At 43.8% G+C, this 17,594-nt stretch overlaps 1 protein-coding gene across 2 annotated transcripts in view; it reads right to left on the minus strand.

Moving 5' to 3' along the window:
• The window catches only part of LOC115139666 (T-cell activation Rho GTPase-activating protein-like), a 34,297-nt gene that overhangs the window by 14,465 nt on the left and 2,238 nt on the right, over positions 1-17,594 (minus strand). The window contains exons 1-2 of one of the 2 annotated variants that reach the window (XM_065026471.1): positions 6,876-7,288; positions 2,615-2,703 (exon numbers count right to left, since the gene is read on the minus strand). In XM_065026471.1, coding sequence (XP_064882543.1) covers positions 2,615-2,703; positions 6,876-7,235 — 449 coding nt within the window. In that variant the 5' untranslated portion in view covers positions 7,236-7,288. Of the gene's footprint in view, positions 1-2,614; positions 2,704-6,875; positions 7,289-17,594 lie in introns of those variants that run through there. The other variant, XM_029677294.2, reaches the window with a different exon arrangement.

Raw genomic sequence — 17,594 nt, forward strand, 5'->3', positions numbered from 1 at the left:
ATATTTTAAAACAAATAATTTTACTCAATTAGTAGTTTACTGGGTGACTTTCACTTGAGTAATTTTTCCACCACTGGGTAGTGTTCGATATATGAGAAAAAAAAATTGATGGGCATAGTTGTCAGCAACCAGTTGTCAAAGTACTGTATTAATGTGAGCCACATTAGATCAACCTTATATGGATTGCTTTTACTAGTAATCCCTTGAACCACAGGCTGGGAAGAACACTTTATGTTCGAAGACTGACCTTGAATATGTAATGTGATGGACAGTCAGTTATTGCTGGGGTTATTAGATTATTCGCCTTTGTCCTGATATTTAATATGGTTCATTAAAACAAATAAAGTAAATATCATGTTGTTTTTGTATCTTCGCCATTCCTCACAACCCCACACTTGTTTGTTTTCTGACTTCATTTTCCATCCCCCCTAATCTGTCTGAAGAAACAGAGTTCCCCTAGTCTTGAACATTGGGAGTGATGAGGGAGCCCTGAGTGGGTTTAGACAACAGTTGCCAGACCTGTGTCCCCAGTTACCGTAGAGAGTGGGCATTGCAGCCCCCTTTACACCGACTGATGTGTCACTGGGAGGCATAGTGACACCATTCAACTAGTGGTCACAGCAGGGGGAAGTTTGAGCTTATGTTTGTTCGTACAGTACCAGTCAAAAGTTGACACCTACTCATTCAAGGGTTTTTCTTAATTTTTTACTATTTTCTACATTGTAGAATGGTGAAGACATCAAAACGATTAACACATGGAATCATGTAGTAACCACAAAAAGTGTTATACAAATCCAAATGTTTTGAGATTCTTCAAAGAAGCAACCCTTTGCCTTGTTGACAGCTTTGCACACGCTTGGCATTCTCTCAACCAGCTTCACCTGGAATTCTTTCCAGCGGTCTTGAAGGAGTTCCCACGTATGCTGAGCACTTGTTGGTAGCTTTTCCATCACTCTGCGGTACATCTCATCCCAAACCATCTCAATTGGGTTGAGTAATTGTGGAGGCCAAGTCATCTGATGCAGCATTCCAACACTCTCCTTCTTGGTCAAATAGCCCTTACACAGCCTGGAGGTGTGTTTGGGGCATTGTCCTGTTGAAAACAAATAATAGTGTGACTAAGGGCAAACCAGATGGCATGGTGTATTGCTGCAAAATGCTGTGGTAGCCATGCTGGTTAAGCGTGCCTTGAATTCTAAATCAGCAACAGCGTCACCAGCAAAGCACCCCCAAACCATCACACCTCCTTGCTTCACAGTGGGACCATACATGCGGAGATCATCCATTCACCTACTCTGCGTCTCACAAAGACACGGCGGTTGGAACCAAAAATCTCAAATTTGGACTCAGACCAAAGGACAGATTTCCACTAGTCTAATGGCCATTGCTCGTGTTTCTTGGCCCTTAGCAAGTCTCTTCTTATTGGCGTCCTTAAGTAGTAGTTTCTTTGCAGAAATTCAACCATGAAGGCCTGATTCACGCAGTCTCATCTGAACAGATGTTGAGATGTGTCTGTTAATTGAACTCAGTGAAGCATTTATTTGGGCTGCAATTTCTGAGGCAGGTAACTAATGAACTTATCCTCTGCAGCAGAGGTAGCTCTGGGTCTTCCGGTTTTGTGGCGGTTCTCATGAGAACCAGTTTCATCATAGCGCTTGATGGTTTTTGCGACTGCACTTATGTACACTTTCAAAGTTCTTGACATTTTCCTGATTAAGACATGAAGGTCAGTCAAAGAAATGGACTGTCATTTCTCTTTGCTTATTTGAGCCGTTTTTGCCATATGGACTTGGTCTTTTACCAAATAGGGCTTTCTTCTGTATACCACCTCTACCTAGTCACAACTGATTGGCTCAAACGTATTAAGAAATTCTATAAACTAACTTAACAAGTCACACCTGCTAATTGAAATGCATTCCAGGTGACTACCTCATGAAGCTGGTTGAGAGAATGCCAGGAGTGCACAAAGCTGTCATCAAGGCAAAGGGTGGCTATTTGAAGATCAAATATAAAATATATTTTGATTTGTTTAACACTTTTTTGGTTACTACATGATTCCATGTGTTATTTCATAGTTATGTCTTCACTATTTTTCTACAATGTAGAAAATAGTCAAAATAAAGAAAAACCCTTGAATCAGTAAGTGTCCAAACTTTTGACTGGTACTGTATGTCATGTACTGTATGTATGAAAGCCTATGAAATTATGTTTTAGTTGCAATAAAATAATGTGTTCTTGTCTAAATTACATGTCTCTTGGAATTACTCTTTGTGCTTTGCTTTTGAAGAAATAGTTCAACGGTAATGAATAAAGCCAAGTCTTTTTACATGTAAGTGAGGGAGGTTTAGAAAGCGAAGTTCATAAATGTGTATCAAAGTGAGAAAATTCAAACAAAAAGATTGTAACGAATAGAGGTATGTCTATCCATTGAAGTTCGAAATACCTTTCGATCCCATTTCTTTCCATTGAAATCTTTTTATCCAATTTGTATCTATTGAATCTGACGAAGTGGCAGCTGGCTGTGAGTGGAGGGGCTTTCTACTGCCCCCTGGGACGGGTGGGAGCAGCAGATACTACTGTGATAACAGAGTAGAGAGGAGCAGAGCAAACTCACCTGACGGAGCACCATGGCATGCTGCCCAGAGCCTTCTCAAAAGCCAGGGAGGGGGCGGAACGACGCCTCTGGGCCAAACTGCGAAGGTGCTGTGAGAGAACAGAAGGTTTGATCATAATGTTAGCATATACTGTACATTGTCACACATACATATCCCTGCCATTTCACACGTTCTCTGAGTAAGTGGATCAAATCAATCACTTCGGGGTAAACGGCACAGGAATAGAACAATGGTAAAAGGTTTGGATTCATAGATACAGTAACTGCAAACTGAGTTGCTGTGACATTCTCAATTGGATTTCAGAAATCCATTATAGCCATATCTTTGTCTGTACAGGCTCATTATGACAAACTGGACCTATAATGGTCCTCCAAATTGACCTCATTTGGACCTCATTTGTACAGCCATCATTCAGACCAGTGTTCCTGAAACTCAGTCCTGGGTCCCCGGTGAGTTTATGTTTTGGTTTGGCAAAGCTTGATTTAGACCGTTCTCGTCCAGATTGTTCTACATGAGTGCCTGAGGGAAATGGACTGACATTGTCTGTGTCCCAAATGCCACCCTATTCCCTATATAGTGCACTACCTAAGGCCAGGGCCCATATATAGGCAATAGCATGCCATTTGGGACACAGGCTCTGTCCAGCCCGTTTCCCCAGCCCCCACCCCATCACTGTGGAACCAGGGCTACAGTCCCATTGTCAGGCCCACAACATTCTAGAGCAAACTGGCTCAGGCTAAAACAATGACAGCTTGTTCAGGCATGGGAAACCTAAAATACAGCCTCCCTAATTCACCACCCTCATCTGCCGCTCTATATTCTTTGTTAGAAACTAATGAGGGTTCGTGTTGACAATGTGTGACGACGAACTCGCAACACGTGTCAAACTTATAAAGTCACCACACAGAGCTTTGGAGGAGTCACATAGGGTGAAAGCTGTGTTCAAATTTACAGTAGGCAAAATTTATCTAAACTTACAAATGCTATAAATATAGTAGGCATGATGGGTTTGTATTCTTTGGCCTACCATACTCTACAAACAGAATGGTCAAGAAAGGTCCAATTGGTTTGGATAGTCATTCTCCTGTTGTCCTACTCACCTCCCCAGTCAAACAACCACATATGGATTTCCTCATTCCATCTTGAAAAAGGCTATCTCTTTTCCTGGAACACAACCTTTCTGGGAGAAATTTGACTGTTCAGGCACTAGAAAACAGCCTTATCTGCATACCAAAGCCATCAATGACATATGTTCCAATCAGAAAGGTCAAAGGTGAAATAAGTAGAGCCTGTTCAAATTATAATGGCTTAGCAGATAATAAGAAAAGACAAACAATATTTACCGGCTTAAAGAGCCTGTAAATATTAACAATGTGTGCTGAGAGTCAGGAAGCAAGTTCAGGGAGTGAGTGTTTCAATAAAATTAGAGTTACCAGCCTCAGAAATTGTAGCCCAAATAACTGCTTCACAGAGTTCAAGTAACAGACACACCTCAACATCAACTGTTCAGAGGAGACTGCGTGGATCAGGCCTTCATGGTTGAATTGCTGCAAAGAAACCACTACTAAAGGACACCAATAAGACGAAGAGACTTGCTTGGGCCAAGAAACACGAGCAATGGCCATTAGACCGGTGTAAATCTGTCCTTTGATCTGAGTCCAAATTTGAGATTTTTTGTTCCAACTGCCGTGTCTCTGTGAGATGCAGAGTAGGTGAATGGATGATCTCTGCATGTGTGGTTCCCACATGAAGCATGGAGGAGGAGGTGTGATGTTGCTTTGCCTCAGCAGGCTCATCAGGCTCCCACATCTCAGCGAGATCATCAGGCTTTCATGCCTCAGCTGGATCGTCAGGATCCCACGCCTCAGCCGGCTTGTTGTGCTTCTACGCCTCAGCCGGCTAGTCCAGCGCCCATGCCTCGCCCGGCCCGTCAGGCTCGCCCAGCTGGGACAACGGGTGGCGCCCCTTACTGTCACGCCTGATCCCGTTTGCCCTCTCATCTGCACTCATTGGACTCACCTGGACTCCTTCACGTTTTGATTGCCTTCCCTATATCTGTCTGTTTTATCCCTGTGTCAGCATTATTGTCATTTTGTTTTCCCTTGTTCCTGTTCATGTTCACTCCCTGTACTTGCTTCTCGTCTCCAGCATCTGTCCTCACAGATTACATTGAGATTGTGTCACTGGCCTACACACAATACCCCATAATGTTAAAGGGGAATTATGTTTTTAGTCATGTTTACAGATTCATTCAAAATAAAAAGTTCAAATGTCTTGATTCAGTAAGTATTCAACCCCTTTGTTATGGCAAGCCTAAATAAGTTCAGGAGTAAAAATTTGCTTAACAAGTCACATAATAAATTGCATGGGCTCTGTGCACAATTGTCATACCCTGACCAAAGAGATCCTTTTTATTCTCTATTTTGGTTAGGTCGGGGTGTGACTAGGGTGGGTAATCTAGGGTGTTTATTTCTATGTTGGCCTGGTATGGTTCCCAATCAGAGGCAGCTGTTTATCGTTGTCTCTGATTGGGGATCATATTTAGGCAGCCATTTCCCCACTGTGTTTTGTGGGATCTTGTTCTTGTGTAGTTGCCTGTGAGCACTTCATTGACATCATGTTTCATTTGTTCTTTATTGTTTTGTGCATTTCACTTCAATAAATATGTGGAACCCATATCACGCTGCGCCTTGGTCCGAATGTTCTTACGACCATCGTGACAGCAATAATAGTGTTTAACATGATTTTTGAATGACCACCTAATCATTGTACCCCACACATGCAATTATCTGTAAGGTCCCTCAGTCGAACAGTGAATTTCAATCATAGATTTATCCACAGCATGGTAGTGGCTGCATCATGTTATGGGTATGTTTGTCAAAGAGCTAAGCACAGGCAAAATCCTAGAGGAAAACTTGGTTCAGTCTGCTTTCCAAGAGACACTGGTAGACAAATTCACCTTTCAGCAGGACAATAACCTAAAAAACAAGGTCAAATATACGCCGGAGTTGCTTACCAAGATGACATCGAATGTTTCTGAGAGGCCTAGTTACAGTTTTGACTTAAATTGCTGTCTAGCAATGATCACAAATAACTTGACAGCTTAATTAAAAGAAATAAAATAATAATGTGCAAATATTGTACAATCCAGAGACTTACAGAGAAAGACTGCTGTAATCGCTGCCAAGCGTGATTCTAACATGAATTGACTCATGGGTGTGAATACTTATGTAAATGAGATATTTCTGTACTTCATTTTCAATACATTTGCAAAAATGTCTCAAAACATGTTGTTTTCTCTTTGTTATTATGGGCTATTGTGTGTAGATGTGTGAGAAAACATGCATTTGATCCATTTTGAATTCGGGCCGTAACAAAACAAAATGTGGAATAAGTCAAGGGGTATGAATATTTTCTGAATGCACTGTATGTATTAGATAAAGGTGAACACAAGAGACAGAAAGCAGTACCGAATGTTGTATTGTAAATTGTGATTACTATGTTTGTTGGAAAAATCGAGGCCCAATGTTCCTTTATAAAATGTAAATGTGAAGGACAGTCATTCTAGGCCTATCATAAATTCAATATCGATGCCTGTAAAAGAAGAGGCTTTTCTAATGGCATCTTGTGAAGGACAAACCAGAAAAATAATAATAAGGACAAAGCAATGAACAAATTAAGGAAAAAGCTCGGGAAAAAACGAGGACATCTACCCCTTCCAGGCTGTATCACAACTGGCCGTGATCGGTAGTCCCATAGTGCGGCGCACAATTGGCCCAGCATTGTCCGGGTTTGGTCGGGGTAGACCGTAGTTGTAAATAAGAATGTATTCTTAACTGACTTGCCTAGTTAAATAAAGGTCAACATAAAATAAAAAGAATGAAAACAATTACTCTCCAAAATCTTGTCAACAAACAGAACATAATAACGTCCCTGATATTTTTTAAGACTGTCACGTTCTGACCTTTATTTCCTTTGTTTTGCCATTATTTAGTATGGTCAGGGCGTGAATTGGGTGAGCAGTCTTTCTATGTTTTGGGGTATTTCTATGTTTCGGCCTAGTATGGTTCTCAATCAGAGGCAGGTGTCATTTAGTTGTCTCTGATTGAGAATCATACTTAGGTAGCCTGGGTTTCACTGTGTGTTTGTGGGTGATTGTTCCTGTCTCTGTACCATATAGGACTGTTTAGGTTTTCCATGTTTATTGTTTTGTAGTGTTCATGTGTACATTTACGTATTAAAAGAACCATGGACACTTACCACGCCGCATATTGGTCCTCTGATCCTTTTCGCCTCTCCTCTTCGGAAGAAGAGCACAGGCACAGGCTGGGGAATATCGCCGCCCCAAAGCAGAGCTGGAGGCAGTGAAAGCTGTGCCGTGGCGATATGAGGAGGCAGCACGGCAGTGCGACAGGTACGAGAGGCAGCCCCAAAAATGTTTTGGGGTGGGGGCAGACGTGGTGTGGTACTAAGCCAGGTAGCAGACCTGAGCTCACTTCTCGTGCTTATTATAAGCAGCTCATTACTGGTCAGGCACCGTGTTATGCGGTTAAGCGCACAGTGTCGCCAGTACGTGCCCATAGCCCGGTGCGCTGTAGGGCAGCCCTCCGAAAGTGCCATGCGAGTGTGGGCATCGAGCCAGGGCGTATGGTGCCTGCTCGGCGGGTCTGGTCGCCAGTGCTCTGCGTGCTGTGTCTCCGGGGCGCTGGGAGGTTGCAGTGCGTCCTCTGCCTGCGCTCCGCTCGTGCCGGGCAAATGTGGGAGTGGAGCCTAAGGGAGAGGTGCGTGTAGTAAGCACTAGATCTCCCGTGCTTACCCACAGCCCGGTTCAACCTGTGCCTGCACTCTGGAGGGTCCGGGCTAGAGTAGTTGTACAGCCTGGGGAAGTGGTGCCAAGGTTGCGCACCAGAGCTCCAGTGCTCCCCCACAGCCCGGTCCTTCAGGTGCCTCCTAACACCAAGCCTCCTGAAGGTCTCCCCAGCCTGGTGGTTCCTGTGGCAGCCTGTCCGGCGCTGCTGCCGGAGTCTCCCGTCTGTCCGGGCGCTGCTGCCGGAGTCTCCCGCCTGTCCGGCGCTGCATACATGTTCATGCATTATTATCATCTACCCCTCCATAGAAAACAACAACAATGACAAAAAGGTTGTAGCATAGTTGAATAAACTATGTCACGAGATTGCCTACCTGGTATAAGAATGAAGGCATCACTACAGTGTTCATCGTTAGAGCTGGAATGGCTTTGAACCGTGAAACCTGTATGATTATTAGTTATTATTAAAGCCAGTTAAACGAGAACTAGGACTATTTATTTAATTCAACAACACATTTATGGCGATGAAAGACTGTTAACATGTACGTGAAGCCTTTGTGAGAGAGGAGGAAGTGTTAGGCTTTGAGGAAAAGCCTCCTTTACCAGCTAGCTACGTAGCTAGTTCTGGTCTTCAAAAAGCAAAGAAAACAGTGGTGGACAGAGGAACAAATGAGGCAACAGTCCTGGGTCACAGAGCGGTGGTTGTGGATAAAGACAAGAACGCTATATGCTTGGGACCTTGTCTTTGGAAGTCCGGAGAGCTGGTTGGGGAAGACAGGGAGAGATGTGTTGGTCTCAGTCCTATACAGCTCCAAAATCGTCATAATTGTTGTGGATGAAGTTCATATGACCTACATACGGTATGCACAATGACCTAGAACTGTACTTCGACAGTATAGAATGACACTGTGATGGATAGAATGTCTGAATGGAAATTATAGTGATGACACAATTTTTTATTTATTTTTTATTTATTTCACCTTTATTTAACCAGGTAAGCAAGTTGAGAACAAGTTCTCATTTACAATTGCGACCTGGCCAAGATAAAGCAAAGCAGTTCGACACATACAACGACACAGAGTTACACATGGAGTAAAACAAACATACAGTCAATAATACAGTAAAAAAACAAGTCTATATGCAATGTGAGCAAATTAGGTGAGAAGGGGGGTAAAGGCAAAAAGGCCATGGTGGCAAAGTAAATACAATATAGCAAGTAAAACACTGGAATGGTAGTTTTGCAATGGAAGAATGTGCAAAGTAGAAATAAAAATAATGGGGTGCAAAGGAGCAAAATAAATAAATAAATTAAATACAGTTGGGAAAGAGGTAGTTGTTTGGGCTAAATTATAGGTGGGCTATGTACAGGTGCAGTAATCTGTAAGATGCTCTGACAGTTGGTGCTTAAAGCTAGTGAGGGAGATAAGTGTTTCCAATTTAAGAGATTTTTGTAGTTCGTTCCAGTCATTGGCAGCAGAGAACTGGAAGGAGAGGCGGCCAAAGAAAGAATTGGTTTTGGGGGTGACGAGAGATATACCTGCTGGAGCGTGTGCTACAGGTGGGAGATGCTATGGTGACCAGCGAGCTGAGATAAGGGGGGACTTTAACTAGCAGGGTCTTGTAGATGACCTGGAGCCAGTGGGTTTGGCGACGAGTATGAAGCGAGGGCCAGCCAACGAGAGCGTACAGGTCGCAATGGTGGGTAGTATATGGGGCTTTGGTGACAAAACGGATTGCACTGTGATAGACTGCATCCAATTTGTTGAGTAGGGTATTGGAGGCTATTTTGTAAATGACATCGCCAAAGTCGAGGATTGGTAGGATGGTCAATTTTACAAGGGTATGTTTGGCAGCATGAGTGAAGGATGCTTTGTTGCGAAATAGGAAGCCAATTCTAGATTTAACTTTGGATTGGAGATGTTTGATATGGGTCTGGAAGGAGAGTTTACAGTCTAACCAGACACCTAAGTATTTGTAGTTGTCCACGTATTCTAAGTCAGAGCCGTCCAGAGTAGTGATGTTGGACAGGCGGGTAGGTGCAGGTAGCGATTGGTTGAAGAGCATGCATTTAGTTTTACTTGTATTTAAGAGCAATTGGAGGCCACGGAAGGAGAGTTGTATGGCATTGAAGCTTGCCTGGAGGGTTGTTAACACAGTGTCCAAAGAAGGGCCGGAAGTATACAGAATGGTGTCGTCTGCGTAGAGGTGGATCAGAGACTCACCAGCAGCAAGAGCGACCTCATTGATGTATACAGAGAAGAGAGTCGGTCCAAGAATTGAACCCTGTGGCACCCCCATAGAGACTGCCAGAGGTCCGGACAGCAGACCCTCCGATTTGACACACTGAACTCTATCAGAGAAGTAGTTGGTGAACCAGGCGAGGCAATCATTTGAGAAACCAAGGCTGTCGAGTCTGCCGATGAGGATGTGGTGGTTGACAGAGTCGAAAGCCTTGGCCAGATCAATGAATACGGCTGCACAGTAATGTTTCTTATCGATGGCGGTTAAGATATCGTTTAGGACCTTGAGCGTGGCTGAGGTGCACCCATGACCAGCTCTGAAACCAGATTGCATAGCAGAGAAGGTATGGTGAGATTCGAAATGGTCGGTAATCTGTTTGTTGACTTGGCTTTCAAGACCTTAGAAAGGCATGGTAGGATAGATATAGGTCTGTAGCAGTTTGGGTCAAGAGTGTCCCCCCTTTGAAGAGGGGGATGACCGCAGCTGCTTTCCAATCTTTGGGAATCTCAGATGACACGAAAGAGAGGTTGAACAGGCTAGTAATAGGGGTGGCAACAATTTCGGCAGATAATTTTAGAAAGAAAGGGTCCAGATTGTCTAGCCCGGCTGATTTGTAGGGGTCCAGATTTTTCAGCTCTTTCAGAACTTCAGCTGAATGGATTTGGGAGAAGGAGAAATGGGGAAGGCTTGGGCGAGTTGCTGTTGGGGTGCAGTGCTGTTGACCGGGGTAGGAGTTGCCAGGTGGAAAGCATGGCCAGCCGTAGAAAAATGCTTATTGAAATTCTCAATTATGGTGGATTTATCAGTGGTGACAGTGTTTCCTATCTTCAGTGCAGTGGGCAGCTGGGAGGAGGTGTTCTTATTTTCCATGGACTTTACAGTGTCCCAGAACTTTTTAGAGTTAGTGTTGCAGGAAGCAAATTTCTGCTTGAAAAAGCTAGCCTTGGCTTTTCTAACTGCCTGTGTATAACAGTTTCTAGCTTCCCTGAACAGCTGCATATCACGGGGGCTGTTCGATGCTAATGCAGAACGCCATAGGATGTTTTTGTGTTGGTTAAGGGCAGTCAGGTCTGGGGAGAACCAAGGGCTATATCTGTTCCTGGTTCTAATTTTCTTGAATGGGGCATGTTTATTTAAGATTGTTAGGAAGGCATTTAAAAAAAATATCCAGGCATCCTCTACTGACGGGATGAGATCAATATCCTTCCAGGACACCCCTGCCAGGTCGATTAGAAAGGCCTGCTCGCTGAAGTGTTTCAGGGAGCGTTTTACAGTGATGAGTGGAGGTCGTTTGACCGCTGACCCATTACGGATGCAGGCAATGAGGCAGTGATCGCTGAGATCTTGGTTGAAGACAGCAGAGGTGTATTTAGAGGGGAAGTTGGTTAGGATGATATCTATGAGGGTGCCCGTGTTTAAGGCTTTGGGGGTACCTGGTAGGTTCATTGATAATTTGTGTGAGATTGAGGGCATCAAGTTTAGATTGTAGGATGGCTGGGGTGTTAAGCATGTTCCAGTTTAGGTCGCCTAGCAGCACGAGCTCTGAAGATAGATGGGGGGCAATCAGTTCACATGGTGTCCAGAGCACAGCTGGGGGCAGAGGGTGGTCTATAGCAGGCGGCAACGGTGAGAGACTTGTTTTTAGAGAGGTGGATTTTTAAAAGTAGAAGTTCAAATTGTTTGGGTACAGACCTGGATAGTAGGACAGAACTCTGCAGGCTATCTTTGCAGTAGATTGCAACACCGCCCCCTTTGGCAGTTCTATCTTGTCTGAAAATGTTGTAGTTTGGAATTAAAATTTCTGAATTTTTGGTGGTCTTCCTAAGCCAGGATTCAGACACAGCTAGGACATCCGGGTTGGCAGAGTGTGCTAAAGCAGTGAAAAGAACAAACTTAGGGAGGAGGCTTCTAATGTTAACATGCATGAAACCAAGGCTATTACGGTTACAGAAGTCATCAAAAGAGAGCGCCTGGGGAATAGGAGTGGAGCTAGGCACTGCAGGGCCTGGATTCACCTCTACATCGCCAGAGGAACATAGGAGGAGAAGAATAAGGGTACGGCTAAAAGCAATAAGAATTGGTCGTCTAGAACGTCTGGAACAGAGAGTAAAAGGAGGTTTCTGGGGGCGATAAAATAGCATCAATGTATAATGTACAGACAAAGGTATGGTAGGATGTGAATACAGTGGAGGTAAACCTAGGTATTGAGTGATGAAGAGAGAGATATTGTCTCTAGAAACATCATTGAAACCAGGAGATGTCATTGCATGTGTGGGTGGTGGAACTAATAAGTTGGATAAGGTATAGTGAGCAGGACTAGAGGCTCTACAGTGAAATAAGCCAATAAACACTAACCAGAACAGCAATGGACAAGACATATTGACATTAAGGAGAGGCATCCTTAGTCGAGTGATCAAAAGGGTCCAGGGAGTGGAGAGGTTGGTTTGGGGGTCACGGCGATTTAGACAGCTAGCCAGGACATCGGTAGCAAGCTAGCATAGGATGGAGGTCTGTTGTTAGCCACCTCTTGCGTTCCGTCAGTAGATTAGTGGAGTTCCGTGTTGTAGAGGGGATTAGTCCAAATCACACAACAACAAAAAAATAAAAACAATAGATATAGTTATAGAGGCCCAAGAAGAAACATAATAATAATAAAAATAAATAAATTGTCCGATTGTCTATTCTGAGAGCAGCCGGTAAGACAGCTAACGGTTAGCAGGCCGCAGGCCTGATGGGCGTTCAGGTAACGTCGCGACGGAGGAGCCAGCCGGATCTCCTTCGGGTAGATAACGTCGGCAGTCCAGTTGTGAAGGCCCGGTGGGGCTCCGCGTAGGCAGTAAAACGGGTCCGGATAGGTGACTGCAGCCCAGGAGTGATTGACGGAGCTCAGGAATGATTGACGGAGCTGGCTAGCTCCGGAGTAATTGATGTTTGCTCCGGAATCGACGAAAGCAGATAGACACACGGATAGCAGCCAGCTAGCTGTGAGATCCGGGAGTGAATGTCCAGAGAGCAGTTGAAATCCAGGGACATGGAGAGAAAAATCGGTCCGGTATGTTCCGTTCCGAGCCGCGCTGCGCCGTACAAAACTGGCGATAGATTTTCGAGTTAAAGGATAGCTGATGACCACAAACCGTGGTTAGCTGAATACTAACGAGTTGCCAGTAAAGAAGCTAACTAGCTTCTGATTAGCTTCTGGCTAGCTCCTGGCTAGCTTCTGGCTAGCTTCTTGGAGTTTCTGGCTAGCTTCTGGCTAGCTTCTTGGAGGATTGCAGATTTGAGGTAAATAATACGTATTTATACATATCAATTGGTGAGGCAGGTTGCAGGAGAGTGTATTGAAGATGAGTTGATGGAAAATAAAAATAAAATGTATGTGAAAAAAGTTGTAAATATATATATATACACGACACGACAAGACGAGGACAAAAGACGTCTGAACTGCTATGCCATCTCGGGTTGAATACAATGATTGATTGGTCGAATAATTGATTGAAAGTTTTGTATTTGTACAAACATAATGAGTAAGAAGTGTTTGTTTGCATGAAATGTTTGCATGATAAACCTATGAGACATTGAGTAGCCTAAATAAAGTGACAGTACTGCATCATAAATGACTGGATGACTGGCAGCATAAGGGCTGAAAGAGGCACTACAGAAAGTACTTTTACTGAATTAAATGGGAACCCCACACATTTTCTTAGGCAAGAACTACTAGCATAGGGCCTCCCAGGTGGTGCAGTGGTCTAGGGCACTGCATCGCAGCGCTAGCTGTGCCACCAGAGATTCTGGGTTCGCGCCCAGGCTCTGTCGCAGCCGGCCGTGACTGGGAGGTCTGTGGGGCGACGCACAATTGGCCTAGTGTCGTCCGGGTTTGGCCGGTAGGGATCTTGCACACCAGCGACTCCTGTGGTGGGCCGGGCACAGTGCTCATAGATAGTGTTTTACTATAGATTATAACCCATGATGACTGTCTACTTTACTAAAGGCCATCGCCACTCATAGATAGTGTCTTACTATAGATTATAGCCCAGGTTGACTGTCTATTTTACTAGGGGCCATCACCACTCATAGATAGTGTCTTACTATAGATTATAGCCCAGGTTGACTGTCTATTTTACTAGAGGCCATCGCCACTCATAGATAGTGTCTTACTATAGATTATAGCCCAGGTTGACTGTCTATTTTACTAGGGGCCATCACCACTCATAGATAGTGTCTTACTATAGATTATAGCCCAGGTTGACTGTCTATTTTACTAGGGGCCATCACCACTCATAGATAGTGTCTTACTATAGATTATAGCCCAGGTTGACTGTCTACTTTACTAGGTAGGGGCCATCACCACTCAGAGATAGTGTCTTCAAAGTGAAACAATGTAAAACAAAAAGATGACAAAAATATACTTTAAACTAGATGTACCAGGCCTCCTGCGTGGCGCAGCGGTCTCAGGCACTGCTGTGCTTGAGGCGTCACTACAGATCCAGGTTTGATCCCAGGCTGTGTCGCAGCTGGCCACCGACCGGGAGACCCATGAGGTGGTGTGCAATTGGCTCAGCGTCGTCCAGGTTAGAGAAGGGTTTGGCAGGCCAGGATGTCCTTGTCCCTCTAGCGACTCCTGTGGCAGGCTGGGCGCTAACATGGTTGCCAGTTGTACGGTGTTTCTTCCAACATATTGGTGCGGCTGGCTTCCGGGTTAAGCAAGCAGTGTGGCTTGTTATTGTCATGTTTCAGAGGATGCATGCCTCTTGAACTTTGCCTGTACAGGAGTTGGAGTGATGGGAAAAGACTGTATAACTACCAATTGGATATTAAGAAATTGGGGTAAAAAGTTTTGTTTTTTTTATCATAAAAAAATCTAGATGTATGAACAGTAGTGATTAGTGACACAAGCCCAGTAGGACTTGGAGCTATATTGCTACAGGAAAATGGACAGAACAGGCCAATTTCTTACACAAGTCGTTCACTGACCCCTACAGAGAGAAGATACTCTCAGATTGAGCGAGAGGCCCTTGGATGCCTATGGGCAGTAGAACACTTTGGAACTTTTCTAAATGGAGTCAAGTTTTGACAAAAAAAACTATCACAAGCCACTGATCTACATGGTCAATCCAGAGAAGTTAAGTCTGTGTCCGACGAGAATTCAAAGACTTGAACTCAGACTACAACCATTTTTTATATAAAAAAATATTTAACCTTTATTTATCTAGGCAAATCTAGGCGGCCTACACCCGCCAAACCCAGACAACGCTGGGCCAATTGTGCGCCACCCTATGGAACTCCCAAACACAGCCAGTTATGATACAGCCTGGATTCGAACCAGGGTGTCTATAGTGACACTTCTAGCACTGAAATGAAGTGCCTTAGACCGCTGTGCCACTCGGGAGCCCAAAACCATACAACTATAAGTTTGAGCACATCACGAAAAAGACCAACGTTGCAGATTCATTATCTCGACTTCCCTTACCTTAAACTGAAAAAATGGATAAGTCGACGATTATGTGCAAAGAGTGCTTTCAGTTAGCACACACGACTTACCTGCAGTGAGTATTGTAAAGAAGCAACGAAACAGGATGAAGTCTTGAAACTGTGGAAAATGTCCAATCCATGTCATTTGTCTTTCTTTTCTAAATTACATTTGTAAAATCAAGTTGGTTCTGCAGTGTTGTAAATAGCAAGGTGTGGGGACCAAAAGTTTTAAAATGTCAACTTATTTTAGAAGAAATAAGGAATTCTTTAAGAAAAGTGCAAGGGCGCCAATATATTTGGCCACGACTGTACTTACCATAATTTACTATTACACCTCTTACCCACAAACTGTCATATCTGACATACAGTATCTTCAAATGCAGTGTATTCAGAGATATTGAACGTCTTTTCACGCTTTAGATACCCCCTAGAGGTGGTTACAGATAATGGCAGACAATTCGTTGGACAGACTTCAATTTTTTTTTTGACAAAGTGTGGGATCATAGCATCACTGTCTTATCCTAAGAGCAATGGGAAAATCGAGTGATTCCATTGATACCTTAAGAAAGCCTTGAGAACAGCCTAAAGTGAAGGGAAGAGCTGGAAAGAGGAGCTACCAAATATTCTAGTCTATTGCTCAACACCTCATCACACTTCAGGAGAAACACCAGCCTTTCTCGTGTTTGGAAGAGCAAAAGACAATCAAAATCACTACAAAACCTACCAGCAGAAAATAAAACAATATGCTGACAAAACAAACAGAGCCAAAGAACACAACTTTGATGTTGGAGACATTGTGCACATCGCAAGTACGGTGAATGGATGCCAAGTTCCGAGAGACACGCTTAGTTGCATGTTAACATCAAGGCGGTGGCCCGTTCTTGTAGGTTCATGCTCTACAACATCCGCAGAGTACGACCCTGCCTCACACAGGAAGCAGCGCAGGTCCTAATCCAGGCACTTGTCATCTCCCGTCTGGATTACTGCAACTCGCTGTTGGCTGGGCTCCCTGCCTGTGCCATTAAACCCCTACAACTCATCCAAAACGCCGCAGCCCGTCTGGTGTTCAACCTTCCCAAGTTCTCTCACGTCACCCCGCTCCTCCGCTCTCTCCACTGGCTTCCAGTTGAAGCTCGCATCCGCTACAAGACCATGGTGCTTGCCTACGGAGCTGTGAGGGGAACGGCACCTCAGTACCTCCAGGCTCTGATCAGGCCCTACACCCAAACAAGGGCACTGCGTTCATCCACCTCTGGCCTGCTCGCCTCCCTACCACTGAGGAAGTACAGTTCCCGCGCAGCCCAGTCAAAACTGTTCGCTGCTCTGGCCCCCCAATGGTGGAACAAACTCCCTCACGACGCCAGGACAGCGGAGTCAATCACCACCTTCCGGAGACACCTGAAACCCCACCTCTTTCAGGAATACCTAGGATAGGATAAAGTAATCCTTCTCACCCCCCCCCCTTAAAATATTTAGATGCACTATTGTAAAGTGGCTGTTCCACTGGATGTCTTAAGGTGAACGCACCAATTTGTAAGTCGCTCTGGATAAGAGCGTCTGCTAAATGACTTAAATGTAAATGTAAATGTAAGTGACTACCAGGAGTGGTAGATTTGTGAAAAAGACAAAGAAACTCAAATCTAAAGAACTGAGATAAAATAAGATTTGTTTCCAAAGAGTTCCATAAATGACTGTTGAATGTTGATATAGAAGCACTGAAAATTACGATTGATACTTTGGTTTATGTTTAAAAACAGGTTGTGAAAAAAAAAAAAAAAAGTACTTACCTGTAATGTAAAAGAAAATAGTATTTAATTTATGTAAGCTACTGAAACAGGAATATCAATTTTATTGTCAAAGTTGTGGACTTCAATTCTAACAAGGGAAAGTATGTAGTATAGTTGAATAGACTATATCACAAGAAGACCTACCTGTTATAAGAATGAAGACATGACTAGAACGTTAGAGCTAGAATGGCTTTGAACCGCAAAACCTGTATGATTATTAGTTGTTATTAAAGTGAGTTAAACGAAAACCACGACTACTACTTTAATTCAACAAACCACCAACGGTTTTAGCGGACCAACTTTATCCAGGTTAGGCGTATATTCCTGATAAAATGCTGCAATTATAAAGCAAGTTTTCTGCAAGTCAACACATATTTTCCCTGGGGCTGAGGGAACAATTGTATTAAAAAAATAGACAATTTTACTCATTTTGCTACATTGTGGAGAGAAATCTTAAACCAAATGTCAATGCCAGTATTCTGTTGGCATCCTGGAAAAAAGCACACTTTTTCATGAAACTTTCATAGCACATCAACAGCAGATGGAATTTACTACTTTCAATTTGTGAGAAGAAAAACGTTGAAATACGCAAAAATAGAGTTACAAGGTTTTCCCAAGATGCCAACATACACTACATGACCAAAGTGTGTGGACACCTGCTCGTCAAACATCTCA

Source organism: Oncorhynchus nerka, linkage group LG13 (assembly GCF_034236695.1).
Source record: "Oncorhynchus nerka isolate Pitt River linkage group LG13, Oner_Uvic_2.0, whole genome shotgun sequence".
NCBI classification, from domain to species: Eukaryota; Metazoa; Chordata; class Actinopteri; order Salmoniformes; family Salmonidae; genus Oncorhynchus; species Oncorhynchus nerka.